At 39.0% G+C, this 18,238-nt stretch overlaps 1 protein-coding gene across 3 annotated transcripts in view; it reads right to left on the reverse strand.

Annotated features, from left to right (window-relative positions):
- Nucleotides 1-304: 304 nt before the first annotated feature.
- Nucleotides 305-18,238, reverse strand: part of PPP2R5E (protein phosphatase 2 regulatory subunit B'epsilon) — a 199,535-nt gene continuing 181,601 nt past the window's right edge. For all 3 annotated transcript variants that reach the window (XM_060294884.1, XM_030855176.3, XM_030855175.3), the window contains exons 8-14: nucleotides 17,653-17,761; nucleotides 16,151-16,204; nucleotides 15,998-16,048; nucleotides 14,149-14,268; nucleotides 9,522-9,649; nucleotides 7,308-7,409; nucleotides 305-2,393 (exon numbers count right to left, since the gene is read on the reverse strand). In XM_060294884.1, coding sequence (XP_060150867.1) covers nucleotides 2,294-2,393; nucleotides 7,308-7,409; nucleotides 9,522-9,649; nucleotides 14,149-14,268; nucleotides 15,998-16,048; nucleotides 16,151-16,204; nucleotides 17,653-17,761 — 664 coding nt within the window. In that variant the 3' untranslated portion in view covers nucleotides 305-2,293. The remainder of the gene's footprint in view (nucleotides 2,394-7,307; nucleotides 7,410-9,521; nucleotides 9,650-14,148; nucleotides 14,269-15,997; nucleotides 16,049-16,150; nucleotides 16,205-17,652; nucleotides 17,762-18,238) is intronic.

Genomic DNA, 18,238 nt, shown 5'->3' on the forward strand with positions numbered 1-18,238 from the left:
ATCCTGGTCTTTCTCATCTCAAATGACTGCATTTCATTCTAATGGGCAGAGATATTTCATAAACCTGTGATTGTAATGTCCTCAATCTAAAAAGATGAATTAATGGCAAACAGAAGTTTATATTATCAAAATTAAATGTAAAGCAGAGTTAAAACTAACAGGCTAAAATCAAAGGGCTAAAGGAGATGATTCGTTACAAATTTATTTTTATCTTTAGCATTTGAACTTGCACCTTTGCTCCAGTACTTTTAAAGTAAGTTGTTTTCATCTTTGGCAGCCTCTGCCAGCTTTACATTGAATTCCCATTAACGTTCCTTAAAAAAAAAAAAAAAAAAATCTATTAATTCCATTAAACCATGTTGTGTTTGGTATTGCATATGACTCCTTTACTGCTGTTTCTTTTTCAGAATTAACAATGTCAAATTTTGTTTTTGTTTTACAAAGTTATTGAGATGACAATATCCATAATCAGCTGACTTTTACGCACAAACTGTGACCTGATAATCCTGAAACGCTTAGTAGGGGAGAAAGGTCAGTGGCTTCTTTTTTTCTTTTTTTCTTGTAAAGAATAAAACTGCATATTCTACCTTATATTTTAAATGGAAGGAAGAAAATATACAAGCCCATATTGATACCATATTTCTATTAAGAGCAACAACAGTTCATATGTTCCTGTTTGCTACTATCACAATTCAACACATGAACGCAGAATCAGCTCTATACCACGAATACTGCTGGAAGGGATTGTTTAGGATTATCAACTCACTGCTGCCAAGTCCATAACAAGCAAAAGCATCCTGGAAATAAATCCCAAAACACATATCTTTCAGTACATAATAATGCAACTGCTTTAGGTAAGTACATAATGTACACAAGTTTTATCAGCATTTTAACTCCCCAAGATGTAAGCTTCCTCTTTTAAATACAAAGCAGAGAGCCAATAAGATAGATCTATAATACAGCCTTAGATTTTGTTTTTTGTTTTTCTTAAACAATTTGGTCACAATGCACCTTTGATATAAAAGCATTTTTAAACTTTATTATTAACACTCAGGACATTAGGAATTTCCAGATTTTTTCAGTAGCATTTGTAGAACCACTTTTGGTAACAAATACAGTAGTTAGGAACACGCATTCAATTCAGAATGCATAATAATGTTTATCCTGAATCCTTTCTGGCTAAAAACAGGGCTGGCGCTGTGATGGGATATAGAATGAGAATCTACAAAAAACACTGTAATATGTTTCTTTTTTTCCCAGAGGCTTCATCCTCTTTTGCTGGAATACTTTATAAATACATATTAAAAAGTAAGGCAACAACTCCAAACAGTCCAAGCTGTTTGCTCGACTCTATTCCCAATTAGATTCGCAATCCTGGTGATCAATTTCATGGTTGTACTGTTTAGTGTTTGTCTTTCTTATTTCAAAATGGTCCAAAAGGATGTCTTCTGACATTTCTAAAACATGTCTGGTTTGTGTGTTCAATGACGTACATAACTAATACTGGTCAGGTACTGAACCCTATGATGTCCCAGTGCCTGTTTTCAAAGGATTCAAGACATTGATTTGGAGTCACCATAAACTGATGCGTGAATCCAAAATTCCCTTCCCTACTATGTTTATCACCTGCTCTCTTTTACTCCTAATTTTAAAACTAAAGGAGTACCAGGACTACCTGCTTACTGGAAAGATGTTCACTCCAGTGAACAAAACTTTTATCAGGGACCTTTATAATTCATGGCCCCATTCCACGTGGACATTCAACTCATGAAGATGTGCAAAAGGAAAAGATGTCAAATTACAGTCAAGTTACCCAGAGGAGGATGTTATACAAACTTATAAGGAAATGACAGTCTTTTTTTTCCCCTTCCTTTACTATAAATACACTTAACAGCTTAGCAGAAAGACAAGCTAAATTTAAGATTGTTCACATTTGAAAATTGTTTCATACTCTCTGCTAATGATAAATAAGGAACTCCCAATAATGGAATTTTAATATACAAATTTCATTGACAGATCTTTGAAGACTGCTTTTTTTTTTTCTTTTAAAAGAGGGTTAGAACAATGATTATGTTTGCCAAGTTCTGAGAAGTCCATCTACTGTCCAAACTTTGGACTGAAGTCCTTATTTTTTTTTCCTTTACTTAGAGACAGGTATATACAGTGCTGTTGTAATAATGAAACAAATGTGAAATCTACTGTAAAGTTGCACAATACAGAAAACTGCTGTTCCATCTTCTACTACATAAATGTGTGACTCCACAGGTTAGTAAGGTTGTTGTCATTATTTCTGTTAAGTTGGAATTATCCCATCACGTCTAAGACCTCTCTTTAACTCCAGATCCTCCAGTTTTTTCCACAATTCTTCACGCTCCTTTTCTTTCTTTTTCTCACTGGGGAAAAAATAGAATACAAGGTAAACAACTGAGAAAGTTTAAAGAGATTATCCAACAATAACTGCCCCTTTGACATACTTTTCCCCAGACTTTTTAAAAGGTCTCTGAAAAGTTTGGCATTTTTGGTTTTTCTCTCTCTCGCTTTTTATTTTTTCTTGACACTTATATAGACATAAACTAGAGTAGGAGATGACAAGAATATTTTAATATTTTACATTAATATTCCTTTATACTTAGCTTAATAAAGAAAATTAACTTCAAAATTACCAAGAAAGAAAAATGATGATCATTTTTATGTATCTGTTATCCTAAAACCAATGGTACATTATTCATTTTTACTTTGGGTCTAGTTCAAATCTGATTTTCTTTTTGTCTCCAAATAGTTTCTCAAAAGGGTTGATAGAGATGACACTGATACAAAGAATGTAGTAGGTCAAGAAAAATATACTTCCTCTTTATTATTACTCATTTTTCTTACATTATGTATATGTAAACTCTTTAGCAGAATCTTGTTCTTACAAGTATTAAACCACAAAATCCACATTACTAACTTATTTTATACCTATATATATGGACAAATTAAACATTCTTCTGTGATTTCAGTTTTAATTCTGGACAGAACTTTGTTGATATTATTGGGTATTAAATCTGTAACGTTCCAAGCCTTCAAATTTGGCTCAATATCAATTTGACTAATGACTTCCAGAATTTTCAGATTTCACTGTTTGGTAAAATTTACCAAAAAACTAGATGTTCAAAATAGGGTAGGGACTCCCCTGGTGGAGCAGTGGTTAAGAATCCGCCTGCCAGTGCAGGGGACACAGGTTCGAGCCCTGGTCCGGGAAGATCCCACATGCCGTGGAGCAACTAAGCCCGAGCGCCACAACTACTGAGCCTGCGCTCTAGAGCCTGCGAGCCACAACTGCTGAAGCCCATGTGCCTAGAGACCGTGCTCTGCAACAAGAGAAGTCACCACAATGAGAAGCCTGCACACCTCAACGAAGAGTAGCTCCCACTCACCGCAACTAGAGAAAGCTGTGCGCAGCAACGAAGACCCAACACAGCCAAAAATAAACAGATAGATAGATAGATAGATAGATAGAGTAAACAAATTTTATTTTGCCAAGGACATTTTTAGATTACCATATTTTTATAAAATAAAGAACGTTAACTTTAACATCAATGAAGTAGTAAGTACACAAATCAGGAACACATGGCTATACTATACATTAAATAATTTCATATTTATTAAAAATAATTCACTACACTGTCCCTAGTTTCTTCATGTTGTGATGAACCAGTAAACAGCAGACCCAGATAACATCTGTGAATCCATAAGTTCAGATAAATCCTGAAAACAGGGGCTCTGCCACCCCAGGCATGGCAGATTATGGTCCTTAAGCAACTTCACTTGGCAAGAATTTAACTCCACTTAGTAAGAATTTCGTACTTCACTACAGTACAATACGTACTCAGGGAAGGAAATCCACATAGGTTAAGTGAAATGTGTATATAATTCCATTGCCTCATATTTTTTATTGTCACCAATTTTTTGAAAGTTATATTGATATCTACAGCAACAGAAATTAATCTTCATCCCCCTGCCAAAATGTCTCTAGAAATATCTAAGGAATTTTATAACCTCATTCCACTAGGGTATTGAGGGAACATTTAATTATATAATATGGTAATTAATATTATCATTTTATAATTATTATTTCGGTCATTTAAGCCTTGTTTACTACAACTAGTTCCAACCAGCTCAAATACAATCTGCACAATATGAATTTCAGTGAGTGTAATAGTTTTTCAAACAATTACCTATTTGGTAATTTTGATCCTGAAAATTTTTATTTATAGGGTAACAAGGGCAAGATTAGATAATTCTCCAACCATTATGGATACTAGATTCTTAACTGTAAAGCAAGCTGTTTGGTAAATTATCACTTTCGGTTTCTCAGTACAGTCTGGGGATAATATTAGGTCTAAATAAATGTTATCACAGAACACTGATTTAAAAGTAAATTCTACAGATCCTGCTGAGTTTCAATGCATATTGATCTTCCTATTTGGAGGAGGAAGAAGATGGTAAGCAAGGGCTTAGAGACCTTATCCAACTAAAAAACAGCTTAAACATATGTTAGGTTCTTACTGCCCTAATCTGCAGTTTAAATTAAGTGCTGACATGATTAAAACACTCATCTTGTTACTGAAGCATTTCACGAGTCTTTGATCAAGAGTTGCATGGCATCATCGCAGACTATCCTGTGGGGCTTTTCTTCCAGATGAACTTCTTGCTGAGTTATCATACATCTTTTACACTGACAACTTTATCTTCAAAAATCCTAAATATTTCTGAGATAGCTTCTGTCACCCCCATACTTTCCCACTTTTCTCTCTCCCTGTAGGTGGCAATTTAAAACTCCACCAAGTTGTCATACTAGAGATAATGTCAAACTCTCTTCCAATTTCAATTTCACAGAGCACTAATGTTGGCATATGTATCAATATCTATGAGTGTTACTTACTACACCCACCTGTTTTCAGATTTGTAATACTTAAAAAATTTTGATCTGAACTGAAACAGTTAGTTACTTCTTGCCTTCCGGAAGTGAAATCCTCCTTTCATTTCTTGTCTAACAATACCAAATAAATCTCTTTAGTCTCTTTTTCTCTTCCCACATCCATGGAAAAACCAGTATTTCCAACTATTCAGTACAACTTTCTATTGCTCACTTGACAAAATATTACCCTGGCTTTAAAAAAACCCTTCTGTTATTAAGAAAGTCCACTCACTATAAGTCGCTTTAATTTACCAGATTATCAGAATCAGCTTCATAGTGTCTATTCCTGGTCCCCTTGGTTCATTCTTATCTTTTTCAAGAGTTTGGCCTATTTAGTTTAAATGATAAATGATCAGAAAACAGTTCTGAAATTCAACAGAAATGAATGAATTTAATTCAATCGATTTGAATATTTTAGAAATAAGGTCTTTAATAGTCTTAATGGAATTCTACAGATTTAATCCTTATTCAACTAGGATAATAAAAATGGGTTTTTACTTACCATAAAAGAAAGGATATTATGTACAATGCACTCCTTAATTGTATGTCACAGTATAAAAACGTGTCCTGTATCCCCTTTACTTAAATAACATTTTTTTAAAGTTTTTAATTTAAGTTTGGAACATGGAGGGTTACTATAAATTTAATGATTTGCAGCAACTATAAATACTGTATAGTAAATTAAAAGTTCTTTAGGTATGGTACAACATATCCAATAACTGGTATTTATTTCAATGTGGCATAAAAAATCTCAGTCTCTTCTCTCTACCGTTAAACACTCGCCATAGTCCATAATTAAGTCACTTTTCTATACTGCATCCTGGTAATTAAAACAAAAAAATCGGCTTCCCTGGTGGCGCAGTGGTTGAGAGTCCGCCTGCCGATGCAGGGGACACGGGTTCGTGCCCCGGTCCGGGAAGATCCCACATGTCGCGGAGCGGCTGGGCCCGTGAGCCATGGCCGCTGAGCCTGCGCGTCCGGAGCCTGTGCTCCGCAACGGGAGAGGCCACAACAGTGAGAGGCCCGCGTACCAGAAAAAAAAAAAAAAAAATCACTGTGAAGGTCCTTTGTCCCTGCCACCAAACCTTTCCTTTCATTGTTCTTTTTATCTAAAATCCAAGTAACACATTAAAAATTGGGCAAAGATGCAAGGGAACCACAGATAGTTTTGCTCAGGAGGTTCCGCCAGGTCTTGAGTATGAAAACTCTGGGATCCTTGAAGGTCCGTGGTTTTATGATATACACAAAGCTGACATTTTCTTCTGGATGAGAAAAGCCAACCCAGAGGCTCAACTACTAACAAGCTCTCCAGACTTTCCTCAATCTCTCCAAGTATATCAAGCCAGGGTCTGAATATCTGTGTGCCCCCAAAATTCATATGCTGAAATCCTAACCCACAGAGGTGACGGTATTAGTAGGTGGGGCTTTGGGGAAGTGATTAGGTCATGAGGGTGGAGCCCTCATGGATGGGATTAGTGCTCTTATAAAAGAGACCCCACAGAGATCCCTTGTCCCTTCCACCATGTGAAGACATAGTGAGACCAGATATGAACCAGAAAGAGGTCCCTCATCCAACCATGCTGGTGCCACGCTCTTGGACGTCTAGACTCCTCAACTGTGAGCAATACATTTTTGTTCTTTATAAGCTACCCATAAAATACCCATGTGGTCTTTTGTCATAGCAGCCCAAACAGACTAAGACAACATCTTTTGGAAAGTGAACACATTGAACAAGAAATATCAAAATTGAAGAATCATGTAAATGAACTCAACAAAGGCCTACTAAACCAGAGCATTTACGATAAAGAGTTCAACTGGTTTCTGCTCTCCTTTGATCTTAAACATTTCAAGATCTGTATAATACACTCTACCTCCTTGTCCTTTTCACTGCTCTCTAAATCATAAGGAATTTGTTGGGTTTTAGTATAGAAAGTAAGTTCCGGGCCAAAGAGCTAAACAAAAACGGCGCCTCATCTCTCCTGCTGCTGGAGTGAAGTACAAATCAGTTCAGAAATCTAGTTCAGAATGGGAGTGACTCCAGATGGCAAACTACCTGATGGTCCCCTTAAGTGGACCTGAAATACCAGTTATGTGCCAGGCTCTTAACCCTGAGGCAGAAGAGAAACATTATGGAAGGGAAGAAGGAAAGCAGCCTTTTTCAAAATGACACTTTGTTACCCAGTGGCAGACTAATAAAGTCACAGCTAATGATCATGTGAAAATGAATATGGAAATAAATAAAATGTGCTGCTTAGGATTTCAGGTACAATTAGGCAACTTCAGCAAAGAGCAAAAAAAGAACTCAATGGTATTATGCACGGCTGACAAAAAAGCTTTAAAAAGTTACCGCTGACGATCTGACTTGTATGTGGCTGTCAGCTCATCAAACATGGTGCTGTTCATTTCCATAAACGCCTTCAACACGTTGTACACTAATGCCACGATAGCCCTGGAAGCACAGAGAGAAGGGAACGTATTGGTTAGTCCTACATAATGGGATGCTGAATGAAGAGAGCGGATGTACAGCCTTTATCTGAATGAGCTCCTCACACTGCAGTCTCCCTCCCTTTTTAGTTGGAACAACTAGAAATGACCTACAATTCACTTCCACATCAAGAGAGCTACATTCTTTAGGTAAGATATCTTTCTGAGGGGTTGGCAGGATTAGAAAAACAAAATCTAATTTTGCCCTCTTAACTATGGGTACCCAGAATAGACTTACCTGTGGGCACTTGTTAATTTAATTTAATAAAAAGGCAAGTATAAAAATAAAGCAACTTCACCCTAAGAATGAGCACCTGTGGTAGGACCAACCTTCAAGACCTGAATTTACATAGAATTTTATTTTTAAAGTGATAATATACATAATTCATCAAAATCAAAGGCTGTTCCCATGGTAACAAATTTTATATATCTATAATTCATATTCAAAGATGATACCAAGCCTCTGTAAGCAGGGCAGTTTAATACGAGTTACGTCTCTAGTTGGGAGTTGCATCAGTCCATCCACTCCTTAGTCCCCTTGCTGACCCAATACACAGGCTGGTAAGGTAACTGGCAAGCTGGTGATGGCTGCTACTAGCTGTGGAATACTAAACAGCTAAAGAGCCAAGCGGCTGCCTATGCTTATCAAGGGGAAGAATAAGCTCTTGGCAATGTGAGGACTCGGCCGTGACGGGCTTGGTATGTTCAGACTCGAGTCTAAATAACACTGCCCTTTGCAAAACTACACGACATTACTTCCCTTTAGTGTGTTTCGAATACCACTGAAAAAAGGCATTGGTAAAAGTTAGGCCATATAATAAACCCTGGGTTTGATGTTTCTAAAACATTTATAAGAAAGTGGACTTGCTGTGTTGCTTCTGCCCTGTGTCCATTAAAAGGGAAACTTATGGGGAACGACCTTCTCAAATAGGATGGGCAGTGATGGAGAAGAGCCAAATACAAGCTACTAAGCAGTTACAGACACTTGCTAGAACCACTCTCTAGGTTCTCAAGAGGCTATCTACATAATGAGATTTGTTTGCTAGCTCTTTATTCTTGTAAGTTTTAGTCATAAAAATTGACAAATGTGAAAAGTAAGAAATATGGTATTTTATAGTTGTATGTAAAACTTTTAGACAAACATACTACGAATATACTAAATTATCTCTAATTTTTAATGCCACATTAAATTTTCTTTCTATTCCACAGAGAAATATGTAAAGCTCTTCAAATACAGAATGCTTTAACTTTCATAAGACTAGAGGATAAACTCCTCTTTGAACATTTTAAAATGTTTTTCCCCCTAGAGAACCCATATAGTGACTGAACTGGTTTTTAAGAAATGGATCTTGTTAAAATGCAAATCAGTTCAGAGCACTTCCCTTCTTACAACTCTTTAGTGTTTCCTTATCATCCAGTGGGTGAAGACTCACGTGGGCACCACTCCACTTTCTAACCCTACCTTCCAGCAACCTCCCCAAATGACCTTGTGCTTCAGCCCTCCCAAATTCACAGGTCTCAGAACACGACAGGTGCTTCTTACCTTTTTGTGCCTTTTTGATGTGATGGGTAGACCCACTATCTGAATGGACTTCTCCATCCCATCCACCTGCCAAATTCTTTTAAGATTCAGTTTGAGCATCATCACCCTAGCAATATCCACAAACTTCTCCTCTTGATCCAGAGCATCCCCAAAATACCTCAGTTACCTTCACAGACAGGTCAAGAAGCCCTCAAGTAAACAGATATCTGAACATAACAGCACTTAAAACACTGTTTTATAAAATATCTGTTTATTTGTGGGTCTCCCCAACCAGTCAGTGAATTTCTAAAATGTAGGGATTTTATCTTTTCACATATCTATCTTCAGCATCAAGCACAACATCTGACGCAGAGCATACATGCAAGACATTTTATTAAGCAAAAGAGAAGGAGGGAGGAAGAGAGGCCAAAGGAGTGGGGAGAGAGAGAAGGAGGGAAGGAGGGATGGAGGGAGGGGGGAGGGAAGAAGGAAGGAAGCAAGGAAGGAAGGAAGGGGAGGAGGGAGGGACGGAGGGGGAAAACTGTGGAAACCTACGGATTCCAATGTTCTTTTGAAATCCTATAAAGACTGGAAAACATGATGGGAAGGATGACATTAGAGTTTTCTTCTATCAAACTCATGATGTATTCATTATTCCAATAATAGAGTGCCCTTTCTGCCACCTTTGAGAAAAGAAAAATAAAATGTTAAGAGAGAAAGATAAAACAAAATTATAATCTCTTCAAACAAAAGTATTTTAAGATGATCTTAATATCATTCAATCAAGTATAAAATTAAATGTTGATCACACTTTACATTTTTGTGGGTTTAAAATCTTTCAGAAAGTTCTGAAGTGGTTCATCAATTTGGGGATGAAAAAGAAGTTTTCCTACTTATTTATATTCTCCTTTAACAATGCCCATTTAATCTGATTCCACATTTTCCCTACACAGCTCGCAAGCTCCAGACACCCTCACCCTACTTCTATGTGCTACACTGTTTTCCCCATCACTTTAATCCCCTTCTTGGCTCACCTCTTTCATCCCGCACACTGTAGATCAACCACAAGGTGCAGCGCGTGGCTGGCCTTCAGTCAGTAGCTGCTGAAGAAAAGCCAGCTGCCCATCCCTGCAGAGCAGGCGCATTTGCTAAGCACCTCCTATGGCCAGGCACTGTGCCCACGCTGCAGGCAGAATGTGTCATCCTTACCACCATCCAAGGAGTGGCAATCACTGTACAGAAGAGGGCACTGAGGTTCAGAGAGATTGGGAACCTGGCCACAGTCACACTGCTAGTCAATGATAAACTGGGATGTGAGTCTAGTGCCCAGACTCTTTCCGGAGTTCATTTCTGGTCCCTGCCTTTGAACTGGGTAAGCCAGGAGGAAGTCACTCAGTTTAGGACTCAGGGATACTGGCTGTACATACATTCGCTTGCTATCTCAGACCCCTTTTTTCGGACTGCCACATTTATCAACTGACTCTCTGAATTCAGAGGAAGCCCTCAAAAAAAAATCTAAAAAGTAATCTAAAATAACAATAATAATTTCAATAAACCAAAGTCTCAAAAAAAAAAAATCTAAAAACCTCTAAAAAGAGTAGTTATATGGGGAAAGGGAAAAAAGAGCAGCTTCTTTTATTCATACAGATTAAGAAATTATCTTTTAATTAAATAAATTTAAATTTAACTTAAATGTAATCATTTAATTTAATAAAATGGTACAACCTGTGCCCACCAATAGACTCTGGGAAATTAGAACCTTTCCATTTACATTATTCAATTTGGTTCACAAAAAATTCCTGGGTCTCATAAGGCACTAGACACTCAAGAGTACAAAGAAAATAATTCACTATTATTGAATGTTTACTATATGCCAGGCACTGTGGTAAGTGTTTCACTTACATATTTTCTCATTTAATCCTCACAACCAACACACAGAGTAGGTACCATTATTTCTATTTTGCAAATGAGGAAACTGAGGCTCAGAGGAGATAAGCCATAGCCTCAAGGTCACATGGCTAGCAAGTGACAGACTCCTAAGTCCCTGCTTAACCTCTTCACTCTATCATCCCTATGGAGCTCGTGTGCTGGTAGGGAAAGGGGGTTCCACGATCCCCAATCCAACATGAACTGTGATAGATGCTGTATCAGATCTAGAAATAAAGAGCCAGAGGAAAGAGCAGAAAGAACAATCCAGATGACTCGGGGGAGAGGAAGAGGGGCAGAAATGTACCATAGGCCACAGCATCTAAGCTGGGCTTTGAAGGATGAAGGAAAGAAGCCAAAGGAATTATAGGAAAGGGGGGCAGAGGCACCAACATGGACAATGTGTCTAGAAACATGAGGCATACATGTGGCTGAGGCAGGTAGAGCACAAGGCAAGGAAAGGGCAGGGTGAAGAGGAGGAATAGGCATGAGGCTGTTCTGAAAACAACCCATAGGAGAAATTTTTAAAGAGACCACAAGAGGATGCTAGTAAAGGCAGAGAGACCTAGGCTTTTCCTATATCCAACTATGAGTCTGATATTTACCTGCTACTTAATGCTAATAAGTATCCTAAGCTCTATGTATCTATTCACCAATATGTAAAATCACTTACAGAAAGAAAGTCAGTATCCAGCAAAGCCCTTTAAAGAGGAAAGGCACTGCTTATGCAAAGTGAAAACTAGCATGTCTGACAGCAGGACAGAACCACTACTTTCCTGGGACCCACTGTCTTCCTGCACACACACAGTGCAGTGTCTCTAGCTCAGAGCCTTCTAACCCCAATGCCTCACCTGGGCAAGTAGTGAGCGGCATCTGACTACACAGAGTGACACTCGATAAATGTTTGTTGGATGAACCAATGAACACTCAATTAATGAACAAAGAACTTCTTTACTCTCCTTCTTTCTTTTGTTCTCAGTTTTACTTCTGTCAAGGAATTTAAATTTCTTTTCCTTCTGCTATGGACTGAATTGTGTTCCCGCTCCCCTACCTCCATCTCCGTCTCCCCCTCCTGCAGGAAATCCAAATGCTGAAGCCCTAACCCCTAGTATGAGCGCATTTGGAGATAGGAGTTGATTAAGGTTAAATGAGGTCATATGGGTGGGGCCCTAATACGATAGGCTTGGTGGCCTTATACGGAGAGGAAGAGAGAGATTTCCTTTTCTTTCCTCAAGCATGCAGGAGGGAAAGGCCATGTGAGGACACAGTGAGATGTGCAAGCCAGAAAGAGCCCTCAGAGAAGCATACCACACTGGCACTCGGATCTCAGACTTCCAGTCTACAGAACTATGAGAAATCAATGCCTGTTGTTTAAGCCACACAGTGTGGGGTGTTTTGTTATGGAAGCCTGCTGCAGTCTAAATGTTTGTGTCCCCCCAAAACTCCTATGTTGAGATCCTAACCTCCAAAGACGATGGGATTGGTACCTTTTAAAAGAGGCTCCCAAGAGCTCCCTAGCCCCTTCCACCATGTGAGGATACAGCAAGAAGTCTGCGACCCAGAAGAGAGCCCTCACCCAACGCTGCTGCCACTCTGATCTCAGACTGCCAGCCTCCAGGACTGTGAGAAAAAAGTTCTGTTGTTTATAAGCCACCAGAGTCTGTGGTATTTTGTTAGAGTAGCCCTAAGACACAGCCCTAGCTAATTATGACAGTCTGTCTCCTCTCTAAGCTTCTGAGCTTCATTTAAGGCTTCCTGGTGGTACTCATTTGAGAAGAGAGTCCCACTCTTTGCCCTCCATTACCACAAACACATGATAAAAACTGAAAAATAAGGTAAACAATCCAGATATTTGAGCACCACAGGCCATGTGTAATATGTAAAACATGTACATAGTGTCCCGCATTTTAAAAAAAATCTAGACGTGTCATATCATCTGAAGGTAATGGTTCATGTAATGGTTTCTACTCTTTTTTTGTTTTTTTGGCTTTGTGGTACAATCGCAAAGTTGTCATAAGATCACTGACTTGACATACTAAGATGTCTTTAGGTCAAAAATTAAAACAACAACTACAGCCAGTGTCTCTAACTATGCAGGATAATGACAGCTCAGAGAAAAGTCCACCATCAAGTCCCCCATGTTAGCAATGGGGTTCTGTGCTGCCAAATACAATCTGAACAGTCTCTTCAAATCAACAGGCAGTATATAAAGAGTCAGTTCTCTAGGTCTGTGACTTGGACCTTTGGTGAGACAGCCAAAGTATAAAACCTAATGTGTTTCACCCAAGATCACCTTCTTCTCTCCAGTGTGGGTCCCACAGCACTGCTAAAATGTCCCCAGTCGAGAAAAGGGTTGCCCAGGCTCACCCTCCCTGTGTTCTCCCAGAGCGGCCACAAGGAGGCAGAGTGGTGCCACAGGAAGGGCACGGGCTTTCACCAGAAGCGACGCCTATGTGACTCCCCACTCCCTATTAAGTGGGGAATTTGAGCAAATCATTCTCTGAGCCTCATTTTTCTCATCTAGAAAGTGGGGGGAAAGCCTCAGAGGATAATTTGAAGTTTAGGAGTAACGTATGTAAAACATCTAGCACAGTATAGAATATCAGCATTCCCTTTTTCTTTTAAGCTTTATTCAGCATTCTCTCTTACACACTATAGGAGCCCTACCAGTCCACCTCTTATTCAGCCCTTTTACTTGAGACATGTTATTTTACCACTTTGAGGGTCAGTGTTTACATCTGTAAAAATCATAATGCCCTCCTTGCAGAGTGGTCATGAGAATTCAAGTTACTGGACAGAAAGCACCATCACAGCGGCTGTCATGTAGCAAGTGTTCAAGATGAAGGTGGTGATTACCAAAAGTATTGTTATCGTGTGAAAAATCAGCCAATAAAAACAACAGGTAGGGCTTCCCTGGTGGCGCAGTGGTTGAGAGTCCGCCTGTCAATGCAGGGGACATGGGTTCGTGCCCCGGTCCGGGAAGGTCCCACATGCCATGGAGCGGCTGGGCCAGTGAGCCATGGCCGCTGAGCCTGCGCGTCCGGAGCCTGTGCTCCGCCACGGGAGAGGCCACAACAGTGAGAGGCCCGTGTACCGCAAAAATAAATAAATAAATAAAACAAAAAAACCCCACAACAGTTAGGGTCCATTACATTAGTTAGTGTCCATTACATTTCTTTCAATACCAATGAAACTTGACCAAAATAATACATGTTTTTTTATAAGCCACTCTGGCTCACGCCCTCTTATTACTAACCTGAAAATGGGGGCTAGAGACACACTTGGCAATTTGTTTAAACAAAGGTTCTTGGATTTTAACAAACTGTGAAGGTTCAATCACATCCAATATTTCTTCCAGCTCCCCAAGGAACATAACCTGGAAGTACAGGCAAAACACAAAGTGTGAGGTGCTTGATTAAAAAATCCATATGGACAAAGAGGACTAATGAGGGTTTTGCACAGTTTTAATATAATGAAAATTTATACATAAAACCAAACATGAACAAAACAAATCAGGGTTTAACTTATGTTAGATGTTCATTTCACAAGGAATTCACCAGAGAGTACTTGTTAAGAACAAATTCCCTACGGCATTGAAAATGTGATTCTATTTACTTTGGAAAAAATACTCCATGTGCTACATCTATTATACAGAATGAGGGGTACTTACACACTGCAGCAGGACCCTGGGAAACGGGACTATCCCTTTGGGGCTCTCCTCCCCTCCTCCATATTTTTAAAACAGTGGGCAAGTGGCCCTCCGGCACGATGGACAAAGCTCACAGCGGCAGCACACGCAGATATTTGCCAAACATTTACAGCCCCTGCTATGTGCTAGGCGCTCCTCTAAGAGACACCAGTTTGCAGAACACACAGAGTCAGAGAGACAGACGAGGAGGTTCAGCCACACACACACGCCACTTTAAACCCCTCAGCACACACGGACCCAATCTCCACACTTACACACATATACATATGAACACACTCACTCGCTACAGAGCACAATGAATCTTGTGACCTCAGTACCATCTGCCTCCAAAACCACAGCTTTTAGATCACAAAATGGAGTCAAATCAATAGGAGGGTCACTCGTTTCCAGTATAATGGAAAACTGACAGAAGTTAAAACCACTTTCCTATTGAGGCATGAAGAAATAACTGCCTAGAAAAAAAATTAAGCCTGCAATTAAAGTACAAAACATGACGTTTTCATATCTTGAGATGCATCTGGGTAGCAATGCATAGTTTAATCTTACCTAACAGGTATTAAGAAATTAGATGATTTTCTGGAAATGTGTAAAGTAGGGTTTTGGAGAATTGTAGCTGATTTGAGAAGGAGGGTGTTTCTGTTAAAAGCGAAATATAGTCGAGCCTTGCCATTTGTTGAGAAACATTCTGAAGTTCTTCCAAAATACTCTCCAAATGAAAAACTAACAGCTGACCTTTGTTTGTGGGCCATTTTCCATATGGTTTCTAACCTTTCAGAAAACTGGGTGCAGATCTGGTGCCCAGCTAGGCTCACCGCGAGGCTAAGAGCTTCACTTCCTCCACGGAAACCTCACACAGCACACGCTCACTTAGGTCTTGGCAAAAGTACAAATGATTGTAGATCAGAGATTTCCAGGGCCACTTGTGAACAGCTGAAACTAAAGGTCTGTAATATATTTTAAGATTGTGCATAGTGAGATCCCACCTACATGATGCTTTAAAGTAGGTATTGGGGCAGCTTGCTGTAGCATCTATCAACAGTGACAGGAAAACCTTCATATTATGTAGGTGGTCACTAGGAAGGGGACATCAGTAGAGCTAGACAGTTGGACACATGACTGGGGTCTGCCTTGGGCTTACCCAGGGCTGAGCAGCCCAGGGTAAAAGCCCAGGGTTCAGGAATCAGGGAGGCAGGTTGTGGCCTAATCACCTGTACTTAGCATACCCAGGTAGGCTACTTAACCTCTAAATAGCAGTTTCATAACTAGTAAAATGAGAATATTTACAGCCCTGCCTTGCTGAGTCACAATAAGGATTAGAGGAGATAATGCATTTTTACACACGCTTATTATCTCAGTGCTCTAGTAAGCTATTAACACACTGACATTGAGCACTTACCTCTTTTTGACTACATGTTTTGGGCCAAAATTTCATTAATCCCCTAATAACCTAAAATGAAAAGGAGAAAAACAAATTGCAGTTAATTTTCTTCTATACACCATGAAAAGTGGTCTTTCTGAAGTTTTTTGAAATTATGGAAAAAATACTTACTGGTTCTGTGAGTGAAGGATCTTTCTCCAGAAACTGTACTATGCAATATGCCAGCTGGAGAAACAAACAGACAAAAGACAAAATTGGAAATTCTATATACTCAGGGCTCAAAGATGTATTATTAAAAAGCCCTAAAAAGTTTCCAGAGTCTGGTTTTAATAACTTCACATTCAATTCATTTTTAAAATAAAATATATATAAAGCAAAATATGAAGCTACTTTTTCAAGCCAAAGATTGACACTAACAAGGCTCCAGGGAAATTTTTTTAAAAAGAATATTGGGACATGAAATATTCAGCTAATGAAAAGCAGAGGTGAAACAGCACATCCAGTATATTCTGAAAGTATCTCATCTACATATAGTTTGAGCTACATCTCATGGGCTTCTTTTCTCTCTGCTGGAACATCAACAGTACTGGGGTTTACTGTGGTTCCAGAAGAGTCCTATATGAGAAGCAGGCACTTATTAAAAACATTGCTGGTGGCATGAAATGGCACGCGCAAACTGAAGCAGCTTCATGGAAAGATAAAAGGTTGTACCTGCCACAGGTAGAGCCCTGGACAAACACGAAGAGTTCTACATCTGATGCTAACTCATCGAGGTAAGAATTTGTAAATGATCATGAAGTGTGATATCCTATTTCAAACACTAGAGACAAGATCTGCAAAAGGGCTCGTAAAGATTCTTGGACAAGAAATCCACCCTTGCGAAACAACATTTTGATGGTGTTCTAAATTAGAAGCATATGGACTAATTTTTCCTCGAAACACAGCATTTCACATTTAAAGAGGAACACCACTCTGAAAAATGTGTTACATTTTTATGCAAACTCAAAACATTCCCATTGCAAGGAGGAGGGCGTCAGAGGTTTGAACTGGTAAAATTAAAATGCCACTAGATCATTTATCTACCTCCTACTGACATGCTTACCAGGCAAGGCAGTTTTAGCAGGGAAATTAGAGTGGGGACTAGACAGGGTGTGCTTTTTAAAGTAATGGAGGCTAAAAATAAAAGTAAGTGAAAATACTGATTGATTTGTTTACTTGTGAGAGTGTTATTTGTATATAGAAAGTGAGAAAGAAATGGTGGATGAACTAGAAGAGGGGGCAAAGGGCAAGGATAGACTAATGCAAAATGAGGATGAGCTAAAAGATTCAAGAACATCCCAAAATGATTACACATGTCCAAAGGTACAAATCTGAAAAGCCCATTACATTTTATTATATGCAACCTGTTCAGTATATAATTGTGTGAACTTGGGCAAGTATCTAAGTTCTCTCTGTAAAATGATATGATTAAACAAATGCTTCTCCCACTTGAAAAATATTCCCATGATACTCCTATACATAGGAAAATATATACACATTTTTATTTGCCTTGGGGAATATTTTAAACTTTAACAAGCGTTTTGTTTGTGTAAATTAAGTAAATAACAATATCAATGAAACACTGGGTTTACAAACTTTATTTTGCTTCCAAAAGTAGTTGTACAAAATTCTACCTGGGCATGGAAGAGTGATAAGCTCCTCACAGTGTGTAAAGGGATCAACACTTTCACCAGAAACTGTTTGTGTTCTGCCTTAAGAGGTAAAGCAAAGCCATTGATAATACTAGGAAAAAAAAAAGAGACATGAATTAGCAATGTTACCACAACAAGCTAAATTGAGACACTGTTCCTGTGAGATTAGGTTAAATCTTAATCAGTTTATGTTTAGTCCAGAACAACCCAAAACCCACCCCAGTGGCATTCAAGACTTCTTAGTTGCTTTAAAGAATATCTTTAAGTAGGAAGGAAATTTAAAAGAAGGAAATTTGCTTCTGATCTCCCAGCAAAGGCTCCTGAGATCTCACACCTAGTTGGATAGTTCCCAAAAGCTTTTGTATCAACAACTCTTTATTTTTCCTTCCCTCTTTTCCTTCCCCAAATAATCGCCTGCCTTGCTCACTCATGACCCTTTCCATTTCCAGACATCATCCCTTCCTGTTCCTGAAATTGGCCCAGGCCAAGATTATCCCTGGGTAAAGAGCCCAACTATGGGAAGTCCCAGAGAGAACCGTGTGACTCCACCTTCCCTCTCTCCTCATAT

This window comes from Globicephala melas, chromosome 2 (genome assembly GCF_963455315.2).
Source record: "Globicephala melas chromosome 2, mGloMel1.2, whole genome shotgun sequence".
In the NCBI taxonomy this organism is placed as follows: Eukaryota; Metazoa; Chordata; class Mammalia; order Artiodactyla; family Delphinidae; genus Globicephala; species Globicephala melas.